Source organism: Melanotaenia boesemani, chromosome 16, assembly GCF_017639745.1.
Source record: "Melanotaenia boesemani isolate fMelBoe1 chromosome 16, fMelBoe1.pri, whole genome shotgun sequence".
NCBI classification, from domain to species: Eukaryota; Metazoa; Chordata; class Actinopteri; order Atheriniformes; family Melanotaeniidae; genus Melanotaenia; species Melanotaenia boesemani.
This window is the reverse complement of record NC_055697.1, coordinates 22,826,722-22,840,811: the sequence shown is the minus strand read 5'-3', so window position 1 is coordinate 22,840,811 and position 14,090 is coordinate 22,826,722. Positions and strand designations below refer to the sequence as shown.

At 38.7% G+C, this 14,090-nt stretch overlaps 1 protein-coding gene across 2 annotated transcripts; it reads right to left on the bottom strand.

Annotated features, from left to right (window-relative positions):
- Window positions 1-769: 769 nt before the first annotated feature.
- On the bottom strand, window positions 770-2,552 carry olig3 (oligodendrocyte transcription factor 3). 2 transcript variants are annotated; one of them, XM_042010676.1, is made up of 3 exons: window positions 2,134-2,552; window positions 1,757-2,091; window positions 770-1,726 (listed from the first exon to the last, which is right to left on the bottom strand). In XM_042010676.1, exons 1-3 carry the CDS (start codon window positions 2,325-2,327, stop codon window positions 1,437-1,439), a joined length of 819 nt encoding a protein of 272 aa, XP_041866610.1. In that variant the 5' UTR covers window positions 2,328-2,552; the 3' UTR covers window positions 770-1,436. The 2 variants fall into 2 exon arrangements, with proteins under 2 accessions (XP_041866610.1, XP_041866609.1); XM_042010675.1 differs by having other exon boundaries at window positions 770-2,552.
- Between the last annotated feature and the right edge of the window lie 11,538 nt (window positions 2,553-14,090).

The following is a 14,090-nucleotide window of genomic DNA, read 5'->3' as shown; positions in this document are numbered from 1 at the left end:
TACATTCTGTCGCTGCGGAGATGAGACGGAGAAAACACCCGTGGGACGCGGCGGACAAACCGCTCTGCGCTCCCCAAGGCGGACCACTTTCAGTCCGCTGCAGGGATCAGTTCAGCTGGGCTCCGCGAGGGCTGCTGCAGCTCCTTCCCGTCAGTGCATCCTCACTTTGTCACTTTCTGAGCGTTTGCATTGTGGTTAAATAAAAATGTCTGACATTATGTGTGTTTAAAATACTGTAGCTACTTGAGGCCTGATAAAAATGCAAATGGATTTCTGGCTGAACTTGTGACCAAATGTCTGCAGAAAATTGACTTGTGAAACTTTTGGACTTTGCTCAGATTTTAAGTTTAATTGACAAACAAAACATTTTATACGCTGCTGTAAATATCCAACTCCTTTTTCTTAAAAAAAAAAGATTAAGAAAAAGAAATGTGTGATATTAGTTTTAATTTATTCATGTGCAGTTTTCCATTTGTATAAAGACTGATGAATCTCAATGTCACTGCATTGTGTTTCCATTCATTTAAAATGAATTAGAAGGTTTTTTTTTTATTTAAAACAGCTATTAAACCAAGTGAGTTTGCGCACGGGGAAAATTGTGTAATTATTTTTTTAATTAAATGAAAAAAATACTAGAACTTGAAAACAAAGTTTAATGTTAATGTATATGTTAATGTTTATGCGTTAAAACAAGGTACTTTGAAATAAGAAGTCAAGACGATCTTTATGATCCATAATCCCAGTTTTATTGAAATTTCATCCAGGCACACTGGGCAATAATAAATATTTTATCAGTCATCAACAATGTACAAAAATAAAGACATTGAGTCTCTGGGCAATTCAGTTAAGAAAAAGCAATAGAACAATCATGCTATGATCATCATTACTTTCACCATCATGCAAAAACAACAACAAATAAAGTAAATCAGAGCACAAATGGACGCACAATGAGCCACCCAATAAAAATCTAAGAACTTAGATTTGAAAACAGATTTCTGCGCTGGCAGTTCTTTCTGCCAAACCCATGAATGTCATCATTTTCATATAAGTTTAAAATCCTTGGTACAAGGCACAGAGAGCATTCTTCGTTTTCACAAAATGACGCCTGATAATAACAATAAAAAATTAATTCAAAATGTTCATGCAGCCTCCTACACTTTTCACGTGGCGTGAAATAATATTTAAGCCCGGGAGGCGGCATTTTGTTGCATGATGCAACTTTATCCTTATAACCTTCAACTGGCAAATCAGCAGTTTTTTTTATATAAGTCCTTGTTACAAGGAGGAAATATTTTTTCTCATACGTTTAACAAGAAAACAGACATAACAATAACATGCACCAGTAAGGCAAAATCCCCCCCTCATGCCCTGAATTCTCTATTTATAATTATTTACAAACATCATTACATCGTTCAGTCTTTGCTTTCTGTTAGACATCATTTCATTCCGTCCTTTCCCTCCCCTGTGAGTCTCGTGAGGCCAGTGGAGGTGATGGGGATGTGCGGAGGAGGGGGCACCTGGCAGATGGTGCAAGGACACGGCAGTCCGGCCCAATGCTGAAAGCCGGAGCCCAGCTGCAGGGCCGGGGGCGCAGCTGGAGAGCCCTTCATCAGAGTGTGAGGGGCTCGGATAGACGTGAGCCCTGGAAGCGCGCTCGACAGAGTGGAGGACGTGGAGGAGGACAGCGCGCTCCCAAGGAGCGGGTGCACCTGGTGCGCAGCGGCGGCTGCGGCGGCTGCAGCAGCTGCGGGACCACCGGAGTGTCCACCGGCGCCGGGGCCGTGCGCCACGGTGCCACAGTGGAAAGCCGAGTGTTGTCCTCCGTAAATTTCCCCCACAAGCCGCTTCATCTCGTCCAGGGAGCTGGTTAACATCAGGATGTAGTTCCTGGCCAGGAGCAGCGTGGCGATCTTGGACAGCTTCCGCACGGAGGGCCCGTGTGCGTAGGGCATCACCTCGCGCAGGCCATCCATGGCCAGGTTGAGGTCGTGCATGCGCTTCCGCTCCCGGCCATTAATCTTGAGACGGAGTTGATACATTTCCTCCTCAGTGACTTGCTTCTTGAGTTTGTACTTGTTGCTGCTGCTACTGCTGCTGCTGCTGCTGCTGCTGCTGCTTCCCACGGACGGTGACTTGCCGTCGCCGGAGCGCAGGTGCTCGCCGCCGGTCATCTTCTGACGCTGCTCACCGCTCTGGGTGGAGGAGGATACAGAGGAGCCGACGTGGTGGTGATGGTGATGATGATGGTGCTGGTGGTGGTCTCGGAGAAACATGCCGTCCATATCCGGGGAAGAGGCTCTGCTGCTCGGACTGGAGTCCGAATTCATTTTATGGGTTTGCTTCCGAGATTTTTGGGTAGGAGGTCGCTGCTGCTTCCTCCCTCTCTACTGTCACTCTCTTCTTCTCCTCTCCTCCCCCTCTCTCCTTTCTCTCTCTTCCTCTGTTTCTGGAGCCTTTGGTCGCTCTGGTCACCTGATGTTGCCTGTATGTCTTCTGTCCCACTCTGCTGTTCTTCCTCTCACACCGGTGACCACTCTGCTTCTGCTGCAGACTTTCTCTGTGTGCGTGTCTGTATAACTCTGCGGTGAGGAGGACACTGATTGAGCCTATTTATACACACGGACAGACAAAAGCGGCTTTCCTATTCATAACGCCTAGTTAGAAATATGACGTGCCCGCGAGAAAGGGGCGGCGTGCTTTGACTGTCCCAGTGACCGCGGTGCGCAACCATTCACAGCCATTGTGAGGACACTGTTGGGGGTCAAAGCTCTCCTTTCCTCTCTTCTCCTCTGGGGACAAACCAGTCATTTTCGAACCGGCTTCTTTTATGAGAGTTTTGCTTTACTTGTTGAACTAGTTGTTTTGCGTCTCCTTCTGTTTTACAATTTATCGTGACCTACACTTTTTTAACAACACGATATAGCTCAATTTTACGCATCACATGTCTGAAAATAGTTGATATGTTGGTCCGAGGTGGGGATAGACCATGCTGCTTTCTCCCACAAACTTCACCCGCCTCTCCTACAAACGCTGTTATCTGTTATCAGACTTTAAACCAGAGTGTTCGCTCGGCTGAGCGAAAGATGAGGATTGGGAGGTATAAAACAGTTCTCATATTCAGGGGTGAAGCGAAGCCTCCGCTGGGACGGAGGCACTCCTTCTCCGGGTCTCGGCACTCTGCTGGCCATATGGCACCATGCGGGCGACAGAATTTAACAGGACATGCAACAGTCCCACGGAAGTTGGTGAAAATGTCACGAAACCTAATCAATAGACTCGTCCTAGTGCACTTTTCCTGTTATTAAATTGTTTTGTTTATTTTTTTGTCCCGTGGAATTACTTACACATGCAAATGACTGAACGGACTTTATTATTATTATTATTATTATTATTATTATTATTATTATTATTATTATTATTATTATTATTATTATTATTATTGTTATTGTTGTTTGTGTTGTTGTTAGTATTTTTAGCTTTTATGTTTGGGGTTTTTGTTGTTTTATCACTATATTTATTTCTATGCGTCCTAAATAAAATATTCTGGTTAGTGATTCCTACTGTTCGTGTTTAAATGACTGTTATAACTGAAAAAAGCGTAATGCTTAATGGTCATTTTAGTGTTTTATCATTACTTTTAAAAAAAACTTTACCTGATTTTTACGTTTTTCTAATATGCGCATAAATCACGTGCGGGAAGTTAGTGAAATAACATGTCACTTGCAGACAATTGTCCTGGTAACACGTTATGAAGGCACTCAAATTATTCATGCCATCAAAACAAGAAGAAAATAATTTTAAAATAAGAACATTTTTTAAAAAAATAAGGGGAAACATTACATTTGAATAGGATACTCAACTTCTATGGACTCTTTTCTTTTTTAAATAACATATAAATCGTAAAAAAAAATTTTACGTTAAGGAATCGACTGATTTGTAAAGGTGATGCTGTGTTAAAATATCATAAGAATGCACCAAATTGACTCAGTATTGTTTACATTAAGCTGCTGAGAGCCTCTCTCCACTCTGAAGGGTCTACTCCAGATCTGTGTTGTGGACGTGGAGTGGAGGAACGGGCCACCAACAATAACACATGAAGCAACTGAAGCACTCTTCCTCTGACCACCACCTCAGCATCTCTCCATCCATCCATCCATCTGTCTGTCTATCCGTCCGTCCGTCTGCACCCACCCACCCAGCACTTCAAACCTGGATAATAAAGTCTGCCTTAGCTCAGTGCTCTATCCTTCCCCAGAGAGATCCCCCTGGTAGAACAGTAAAAATGTGTATTCACGGCCTCATTGTTGGCCCAGCAAAGGAGCCCTCCTCATAAAGGTGCTGCCAATGCAAAGAAAAGCGCTGGTCGGCTTTACTCTCTCTTGGTGGCATTTGAAAGTGTAAAGCTTTGAATACCAATTGCTTGAACTGGACATATGTGAATCCGCTGTAAGCCTACTAATCCTGTCCCCAAGTGTTTCTTTGTGTGTGGGGCAGCCTCACACACCCAAGAGAAAGTGTTCCTAATCCGACCAATGTGGAGAAATGTCTGAATGAGAGGGAAATGTGTGTGCGCGGGTGTTTGTGTGTGTCAGGTATCAATTTGTGCAAGAACAGATGCTTTTAAAGTTTTTTTTTTCTGCTTATGTGTTTGGTGTTTTTCAGTGTGCGTGTGTGTGTGTCCATCTAAGGCCTCCAGCTCCACACTACCAGGACACTGGCCTAAATGAAGGCAGTTATTCACCGTTCTCCCCACACCAGTCGCAGCAGGTCGCCCATAATGTGCTCTTTTCACTGCGTAAGCTCCTCGCTTTTCTTTTATTCCTCTGTTCGAATCTCTTTATCTGTCCCTCTCTCTCTCCTCCTCTCCCCTCAGTTTTTCTCACTCCTTCTTTCCTGCTTCTTTCTCTGCATGCTTTCTCACTTTATTTATGTATTCATTTGTTTACTTCCACTGAGGGTCTCCGCCTTGGAACACCAGCTTTAACCCACCTGTGATGTAAAAAACAAAACAAAAAAAAAAAAAAAAAACAGGAGTCAATTCAGTGTCGCACTTGTGCCTGTGTTAAGCATACACATCGATCTATTTATTTGTTTTTTATTAGTTTGTTTGTAGAGGCTTAATCAGATCATTGGTTGCCATATCTTTGGATTCTAAACCACCTCCTTTGACAGTCAAGTCATGGTTACGCAGTTCGGCTGAGGAGCATCTCCTGGGAAGGTCATGCTCTCAGTCCTGTCTTCATTGAGAAGAAAAAAAAAGACAAAAATCTTTGCATCTCCAAGAGTCAAGATCTTTTAATTTCTGCCCCAGCCTCTCATGTGTAGTTTAACAAGTGATTAATCACTTTTGAAGTACTTAACGTATTTTTTTTCCTCAAAATGATCCCTTTGATACATTTGTGTCATTTTCAGGATTTTTTATTGATAATTTTAACCATGATTTTTGAGATTCATTAAAGATTTTTTTTTCTTGTTTATTTCTTTTCTCATTTCTTTTGAAGGCTGCGCTCCCCTTTTTGTAAACATACCATAAAAAGAGACCCTATTAATGAACTTATTAAAGAATTTCCCACTAATCTTACTACAACCACACAGATTTTTCATGACCTTGCAGAGATCTTCCAAATGCAAAGTACTAACTCACAATACTTTTTAGCAGTATAGGGCACTTCCATTGCAAAAAAATATTAATTTAAAAGCATGGTGAAGATATTGGTTCTTCTTTGGAAAATTTGCATATTTGAAAACATTTGATGTGAAAGGGTAACTCAGGTTGTGATGTTCATTTTGCTTGTTTAGAATCAGGGTTGTAAAGCACATCCAAAAGTTAAATATCAGCGACTGAGTGCCAAATCAAATTGCAACATCATACAAAAACTTCATTTGCTGACTGATAAGAAATTCAAGTATTTAATTTATTTTCTTCAATGAAACCCAAAGCTCACACCATGTCTCTGTAAACCATATCACATTCTAATTCTCCATTTTCAACACAGCTGTTTTTAATGACTATCTGGCTTTAAAGTGTCAAAAATGTGTTTTTAAATTGTATTTTCGTACATTTTCCCATTATATATTATATATTTTTTGTATGATGCTGTCCTACTAAAAAAACCTTCAAACTAACTGTAACTGTCTGACTTTTTAAAATAATTTGACAATAAATAATGATGTTGCCTATAACAGCTGATGAGGACTAAACTCTGGTTTAAACTATACACTTGAGTCATAGACAGAACTTATTTTTTTTGCATTATTTCATTTAAATGACTATAACTGAAAATTATAATATACAGGTATGCCATGAAATTAATCTATTTATTTTTCTTAGAATATAACTGGGGGATAGTGTTGAATGAAGGGGTGATATCAGCTTTCTGTGCACAGTAAATGTGAAGCATAATTTGTGTTTCTTCTTAATACCAAAGCTGGGAGCACTTTTATCTAAAGAGAAATGGTTATGCTCCTGAAGCTGTTAGCGACTAATCCCTCCCTGCTTGTTAAACCACAACGTCTTGTTTGCTTCATCTGTTTGTTCAGTGTGAGCAGCTGTGGATGATCTGAAGTAGTTAAAAGATACCAAACGGGGTGAGATTAGCAATGACAGTAAGGTAAAGGTGTCAGAATACTGTTGATAAAGTAATGACAAGCGACAGATAACGGTTTTGAGAAACCTGCCCAGCTCAGCTTTTTGGTACCACTGCTTATCATGCGATGCAGGCTGTAATCATGTTTGTTAAATGTTTCTCAACCACACACCAAACACACATGACAACATTTCCCTTCAGACAACAAAACAAAAAGAGAATAACTGACTGTCGTCTTTCTAAAAAAAAAAAGATAAGTTTTTTGCAAATTCAGTGTTGAGGAATTTATGAGCAAAACAGATAAAACTGCATCTAGAGAGGTAATATGCCAAAATTGAAAGAAATATTAAAACCAAGTTCATCCTTGCTAAAATTATGTTTTAATGACCTGCAAGCAATCAGTTTTATTTAAATCCATCAGAGAGGCTAAACCGTTCCTTCCAGAAACAACCAGCCTCCTTTCTGCCTCCCACTCTTGGGTGGGCCTGGCCACTGGACCCCTCTATATAGTTTCAGGGTAGTAAATAGGCTCGGATGACACACGTTCAGTTGGTTGCAATGTGTCACGTCACAACTAGGTGGTGCAGCAGTGCAATCATGAGCAGAAACAAGCAGAAATACCACCTCAAAGTCTTGTCTAAATAGAACCTTCTTGTGTCTTGTTATTCCGGCAGCTTTAGCATATAATTACATTAGAAGAATATTTGACATCTAGTGGTTGTGCAGCTGTTTGTGACAGGTAAAACAGGTTTATGATTGCATTGTAAAAAGAATGTATTTAAGCCTTAACAATTATTATTTCTAGCCTCAACCAATTGATGTTACAGTCTAAAGCAAACCCAGAAATGACAATGTTTCATCGTAAAGTGCTGTGCTTAGATATCCATGAAGGCAACATTGTGAAAAAGAGTACATTTTAGCCCAAACAGGACCATTTTCCCCTCTAAATGATGGAATTATGTGTTTATTTAACAGGAAATATGACCATTGTAGTTGAAGGACTTGGTGACAGAAACTACTGGATACAAAGAAGGAGAGAGGTTGTCTGCTGGTTAGAAAACAATTACTCTTATTTAAGCTTGTTCAGCTGGAATGAAATAGATAAAACATATTTTAAGCTTAAATCAAGGTGCATCATTGATGTGTGATGAAATGCACAAATTTCTAACAGCGCTTCATCTCGGTTAAAAATCAAGAAAATGTCACAATGTCTTTTGTTTGAAAGAAAAAGAAATGTAATACCAAATAAACTAATTGTCAAAAGGAGACACTTACAGTGTAAAATTGTTAATTAAGAGTAAATTCCTTTTGTTTGCAACTTTTTAAATTGAGTAAATTACACTGTCTGAGGAAGCTCCCAGTGCATAGGATTAAAAATATTAAAATTCTTAATTTGGTTGTTGCTTTTTTATTTGGATTTTTTTAAGGGTTTAGTTTTCAGGTTTTTTTTTTTTCCTTTTTTCTGTACAAATGAATAAACAGTTTAGAAGCTCAAATCAGTCAAGTCCAACAAAACAAAAAACAAACATGGTCATCACTACGATTGGCCTACAACATGCATTCATACATACAATATTTTTTATTTGTTTAATAACTTACCCAAAATGTGTGTTGTTGTTTATTTTTATGAAGAGTTATTTTCTATTACCGTTTAATCTGAGTATATTAACAGCAATTATACCCAAAACCAAACCACTTCTTAGTGAAGAGGTATACATTATACATACTGCATATATCTTGTATTTAGCCTGTGTGTATACTTTATATGAGTACATTTCTCAGATGCAGGATAAATTAAGTCTTTTGCATCTCGTCTGGTCTGGTGTTGGAGGATTAAATGAAGTAGAGCAAGACATTACATATTGCAAGAGCCAAAAAAGAGAAGTATCTGTCTAAAACAAGCTGTTTTCTGATATTTACTGGCTGCTTTGCAAAAATCCCCTCACTGGGTGGCCCTCTACTGGTTGTAGGACATACATGTTCTTACTGAGTCATAACATGCTTTGTCTTTGCATCTTTAAAAGTATGAATTAACTACAAAGAAAATTATCCCTTTGTAATGATTTGGAGCAAATATATTTAAACAATTTTTTGTGTATATATTGTGTAGAGTGCAAGCATGTGTGTTTACTAGCTAAGGAAAAAAATCAAACACTTTGAGAACTTTTAAACTACAGTCAAGACTTTCCAGAGTGTCCATTATGAACATTTAATCTCAATTTGGATGGAGGCTCTCTTTTTTTCTTTCAAAGCTTTCTAGACTGTTTCATTAAGCAGGCCTGTATTAGGTGAAAGTAAACACATGTGGATGTATAGTCCTTTCATTTTGCTCATCAAAGAAACCATCAAACCACAGTTTGAAGGATCACAAAGAAGATTTTACAAAGGTTGATGCATTTGAACGGCAGATGGAAGACAGCAACATGAACACTGCCATCGTTGAGTAAAATCCAGCAGCCACAGTCAAAAGAAGTGCAGATATTTGTTTTTTTCTTTCTTTTCTTTTCTTTTTTTTTTTCAAACGACAACTCTGTTTAAAAAGTGCAACCGCACCTCACAGAAAATGTTAGGGCAACTTTTAAAAGTAATTTCTTTCCTTTCTTTGGGTGCATTCTGTGCAAAACAGAATATCAATAAGATTTTTCATTTTCTGAGATGTAAACAAACCTTCAAATTGTAGCAAGCCTTTAATTAAAGAGACGATCAAACGATTAAAATCTCGTTAATTACAGACCTCACAACCATCTCAGCCAACATGAATATTTGAGGTCCTAATTAATATTGGTCGGGCTGTTTTGTTCTTGGAAGAAACTGGCGTTTAATTAGTACAAAACAAGTCAAATTAACATTTCAGTAAAGAAGAAACATACCTTCATGTTCTTATTTCTTTCTGTCTGAACACACAAATACAAATGTGGCATCTTAAAGCTTCCTGAAGCAACGATGAGTCGTGGATTTTTCATCCTGATGCACAGCTGATCAAGTGTTTCTTGATTAAATAGTTACAGCTGTGTGGAAAGTTTCACTTCAGGTTCAGAACCAGATTTTACACATTTAAGTCAAAGAAAACTCTTCCTCTAAACAATTTGGTTTTCAACTTCATATTCTTTTAATAGTTCATTCTAAAGTTGCCAAAGGCAGCTATCAATATACGTTAGCACCAAGCCCCCAAAATAGGGATCAATAGAAAAATTTAAGTACTTACAAAGATAAATATTTGTTAAATTGGCACAAAAATGATGCTGCAGAAAGGATCAGGCTATATCCTGGTTCTGTTCACAAAATCCTTATGTTGTAAACTAAACTGAACCACCTGGAGCTTCACATGTAACAAGCACGACATTATTATCTCTCTTCATAGCTAATTTCTTAAATTTCAAACTATTCTTTTAACTTTTACATTCCTCCTCTTCAGTATCATCATCCTTTCAGTCATCAGTCATCCTTCTCCACATTAGACCCACATAGACACAAGCACACAAAGACACACACAGAGAATTACACACACCACCAGCACTTAACCAGCCTCCAGCCCAGCCCACCAGCTTTTCCAACACAGTTCTCCTTTTAACTGTCCTTTTCAGTGCAGGACAATCAGACACCTCCCATCGCCTCCTTTCAGGCTACAGCTCTGGCTTCGCCTCCTCTCTTCCCCATTCTGCTCCCTGTGTCACTTTGTGTCCGCTTCGCCCCCTCGCAATGGGTGCACATGACCAGAAAATGAAGCAGGGGTCTCTGCAAGCGCGGCATGAAAGCGAGCACGTTTGTGTGTGTTTGAGACGACGACGAAGAGGGAGAGATTAACATGTAGGGTTTAAGCTGATGTGAAGGGGTGAGGGTGGGCGAGCAGGGTTACATGTAGAGAGGAAAGTCCGGATCAAGGTCTGGCTTGTACGCACACATCTATCTCAAGCTAAATGTTAAAAGATTTTACCCCCATCACATACCCGCACACACACACACACACAGCTGTAGTGATGCACAATAAAAAACACAGTGTTCTCATTCAAAGATATGTAGGACTGAAAACACACACACTCCATTAGAGTAATATTGCAGGCTGCCGGGTGTTAGACCTGGTTACTGTTAGGCAGATTATCACATCATTAACTCCTAATGAATAACCAATTCAGACAGCTCCCCTCCTGCAATCTGTGCCTTATTTCTTCTTCTTCAGTTTGGGACTTTCACGGTGACAGGGACAAGAAAACAGAAACCCCCCATCCTTATTATTTCAGTCAAATCTCAGTGCCCAAATCTTAAATGTTAATCTCCTTTAATTTGTCTGCCATGATGGTGCTCAGGTAGGAAATAACACAGCTGTTGCATACATTAAATTAATGTGAACACTAGCATGTGTTGATGGGGCCGATACTGATGAGTATAGATTATTTTGTGAAACTTGAACCTAATTATGTCAGTTAGGAGGGGACTCCACTTATCTGAGAACTGAGTTTACTTACTATACAGACACACTTTGTCAAATGGGATGCCTCTACTACTTGCACTGTATTTACTTCTACCATGTTGATCCACTACTATTAATGAGCCTATCCCAGTGCTTCACTGATTGAGAAATAGACAGCAGTTAACAAGGTCCAGGAAAGCCCATAAACGGGAAAAAATTTAGGCCTCTTCTTAAAAATTTACTGCCTGACTCTAAGCGTAACGTGCCAAACCTGGACTTTGTCTTTGTTCTACTTGTGACCAAACAAAAACATTTCACTGTTTTTTTTCTCATCCAGCCCGCACCTTACCCCATCTTGAGATAACCAGTCAAATCTGGCAAAAAGTTGTTTAATGGTACTTGTTAAACACTTTATCATGAGGTTTTTAAAGTTTAAAAAAGTAATTTAGTGTCGAACCTTAACCAAATTAAACTGCAAGATACTTTGACCGGGTGTCAGAATGTAGTGTAGTTATTTCACACCAAATCATATTGCATGTTATTAGCACACATTTTTGTACCTTTGTGTATCATTTCGCGCTATGTACATTAAAAAGATGACACCCTCTTCCAGCATGTGGAAATCTGATGCTGTAAGATATTATCATTGAAAAGTCCTCCCAAAGTTGCAGTGTATTGCGTTGGAGGAAGAAAAAACTAGCAACTCCCAGTTCACCTCGGTCTCATATTTATCCACAGTGCAAAACAGTTTCATAAAAGTTGTATAATTATTACGTTTTTCCTTATTTTGTCAAACTCTTGAACATGTCAACATCCTATGACTTTGACATCCCCTTTCCATGTGTTGCTAGTTTCTACTTTCTCACTTTGTTGAAGGGGATGGAGGAAGGCCCCAATCCACATGACTTTGTGAATGATATTATTTGCAAGTACATGGCTTGGGTTATAATTAATGGACATAATTAGACAGTATAAAAAATCTGTGCTGCTACAGCGTCTTTATTTTTCATGTCTTAGCAGTAAAGGAGAGCCTAGAGAGATATTACAGCTGACAAATTCAAGCCTTTGTGACAGCACTGTTTTGGACATGTGGAAAATGTACATATTACATAGTTTCTGGTAAGATTTGGCTGCCCCATGGTGACCAAAATATATCAACTCCTGATGTAGTACTAAACTGAAATGGCCAAGCCAAGTCAACTTTATCTATAAAGCACTTTTTAAAAAAGCATGTACTGACCTAAAACATAAGTATGCACACCAACAAATGCATCTTAAAAAATACTTAATTCATTTACAAGCCTGATCCTGATATATTAACATATTGCTGCCATGTCATAATTCTTTCCTCATGAAGAGGGACTAGCTATGAGAATGCACTTTGTGATTTTTGGTGTCTTTCATTTTTTAAACTATCTGGTATTTTTTGCAAATTTCAAAAGTTGTTTCCAACGAAGAGTCTGAAGACAAGACATTTTTGTGGATTTTGCCATAATAATTACCTGAATGCATAGCAATGAAGATCTTAAATTAAATGCCTGAGAAAAAAGACTCACTAATGACTCAAAATTTCAGCCGTTAAACTTCATCACGGATACAGTTCCCTTTAAGCTGATCTTGATTGTGGCTTGTCAAAGCAGAAAACAGATAATCCTTTTTGGGGCTGAAGGGATGATTCGTTCATAAAATAAAACATCATCATATTTTAATGCTCTGAAAGAGAAAGAGACAACCATTTGTCCTGTGAGTTCCTTCCTCCATACAGCAGTTTATAGTTATGTGTTTGCCTATATGCACTTCTCTGTATATGTTTCAGGGCACATGTGGCATGTGTATGTGTCTTTTGACTACCCCCAGCAATAATAAAAAAAAACACACCAGCTCAGGCCACATTTTTCAAGTTTGTTTGACGCATTTAAAATGCTAATAACCAGTTTATTATGTGCTACATCAAATGCAAATGTTCTGTTTTACTGCTGCGAAGTTCGGTCTACGTTAGCATTTGCATATCTTATGTCTGTCTCTTTAGCATGCATGGAGGAACAGGATGGTGGGCAGACTCCCAATAAATAACAGTAACAGGCGCATAAGACAAACAAGCTCCAATGATGCAGCTATTAGGGAATGCAGAGCCATAGCCTGCTTAAATGTAGGTGTTTGACAGAGCAGCATATGGTGTGCAAATTCTCCCAAATCAACCCAATGCCAAAATTATCTGGAAATGTCAGGGAGAGCAGAGGGATTGAAAAACATGGCTCTAACTGCAGACGCTTTATGATGTTGAGGAAATGCTGCAGAGGAATTTGCCTCTTTAAGACCAACTGGCTGGTACTGCTCCTTGTGTGTGTGATGTGTGTGTGTGTGTGTGTGTGTGTGAGAAGGAGAGGGGGAGCAAGATTAACTGAGAGGGGAAACCGTTAAGACCATCATTCAAACTGTTAATTGTTAAATAAGAAACTTTGCGTTAATGTTTGGTTCACTTAAAGTTTTAATCACCTTCAGGCTCCGTTCAGAGATCCTCCAAGATGGGAAGTAAACATTCCATAAAAAATGTCATCTATTCCCGTTTAAACGTCTCTAGTTGCCAAGGACATAACTCATTATGAATATGAGACGAGACAAAAAAAAAAAAGAAAAAAAAAAGAAGACATTTTAACATGGTCGGCTTTTATCTTTTCTTTCTGGCTTTTTAATCGTATTGACAGGTGTGTGTTTTCATGTTTATTACAAACTGAGATTAAGATTTAAAAGAATATACAGTTTAATTTTTAAGTAAATACCATCAATGCAAGAAACTTTAAACCAAAAGGTACATTTATAAAACAGTAATAATAATTTTATGATTATTCTTTTGTGCTGACATGAACACAGTGGATCAAAAGGTAATTTGCACCATGATGCATTCATATGAAAGAGAGAGTAGCCCTTGTTATTTCTAAGGTTTTATACTGTATGTCACTCATAGTAGGTGATCCGGCCCTAATAAGGTCTTAAAATCAAGCAACTGCAGCCACGTTATGACACTTTGTTTTTCATATTTAATTCATGTTATTTTATTAATATGATGTATTAACAAAAATTAAGCTAATATGCAG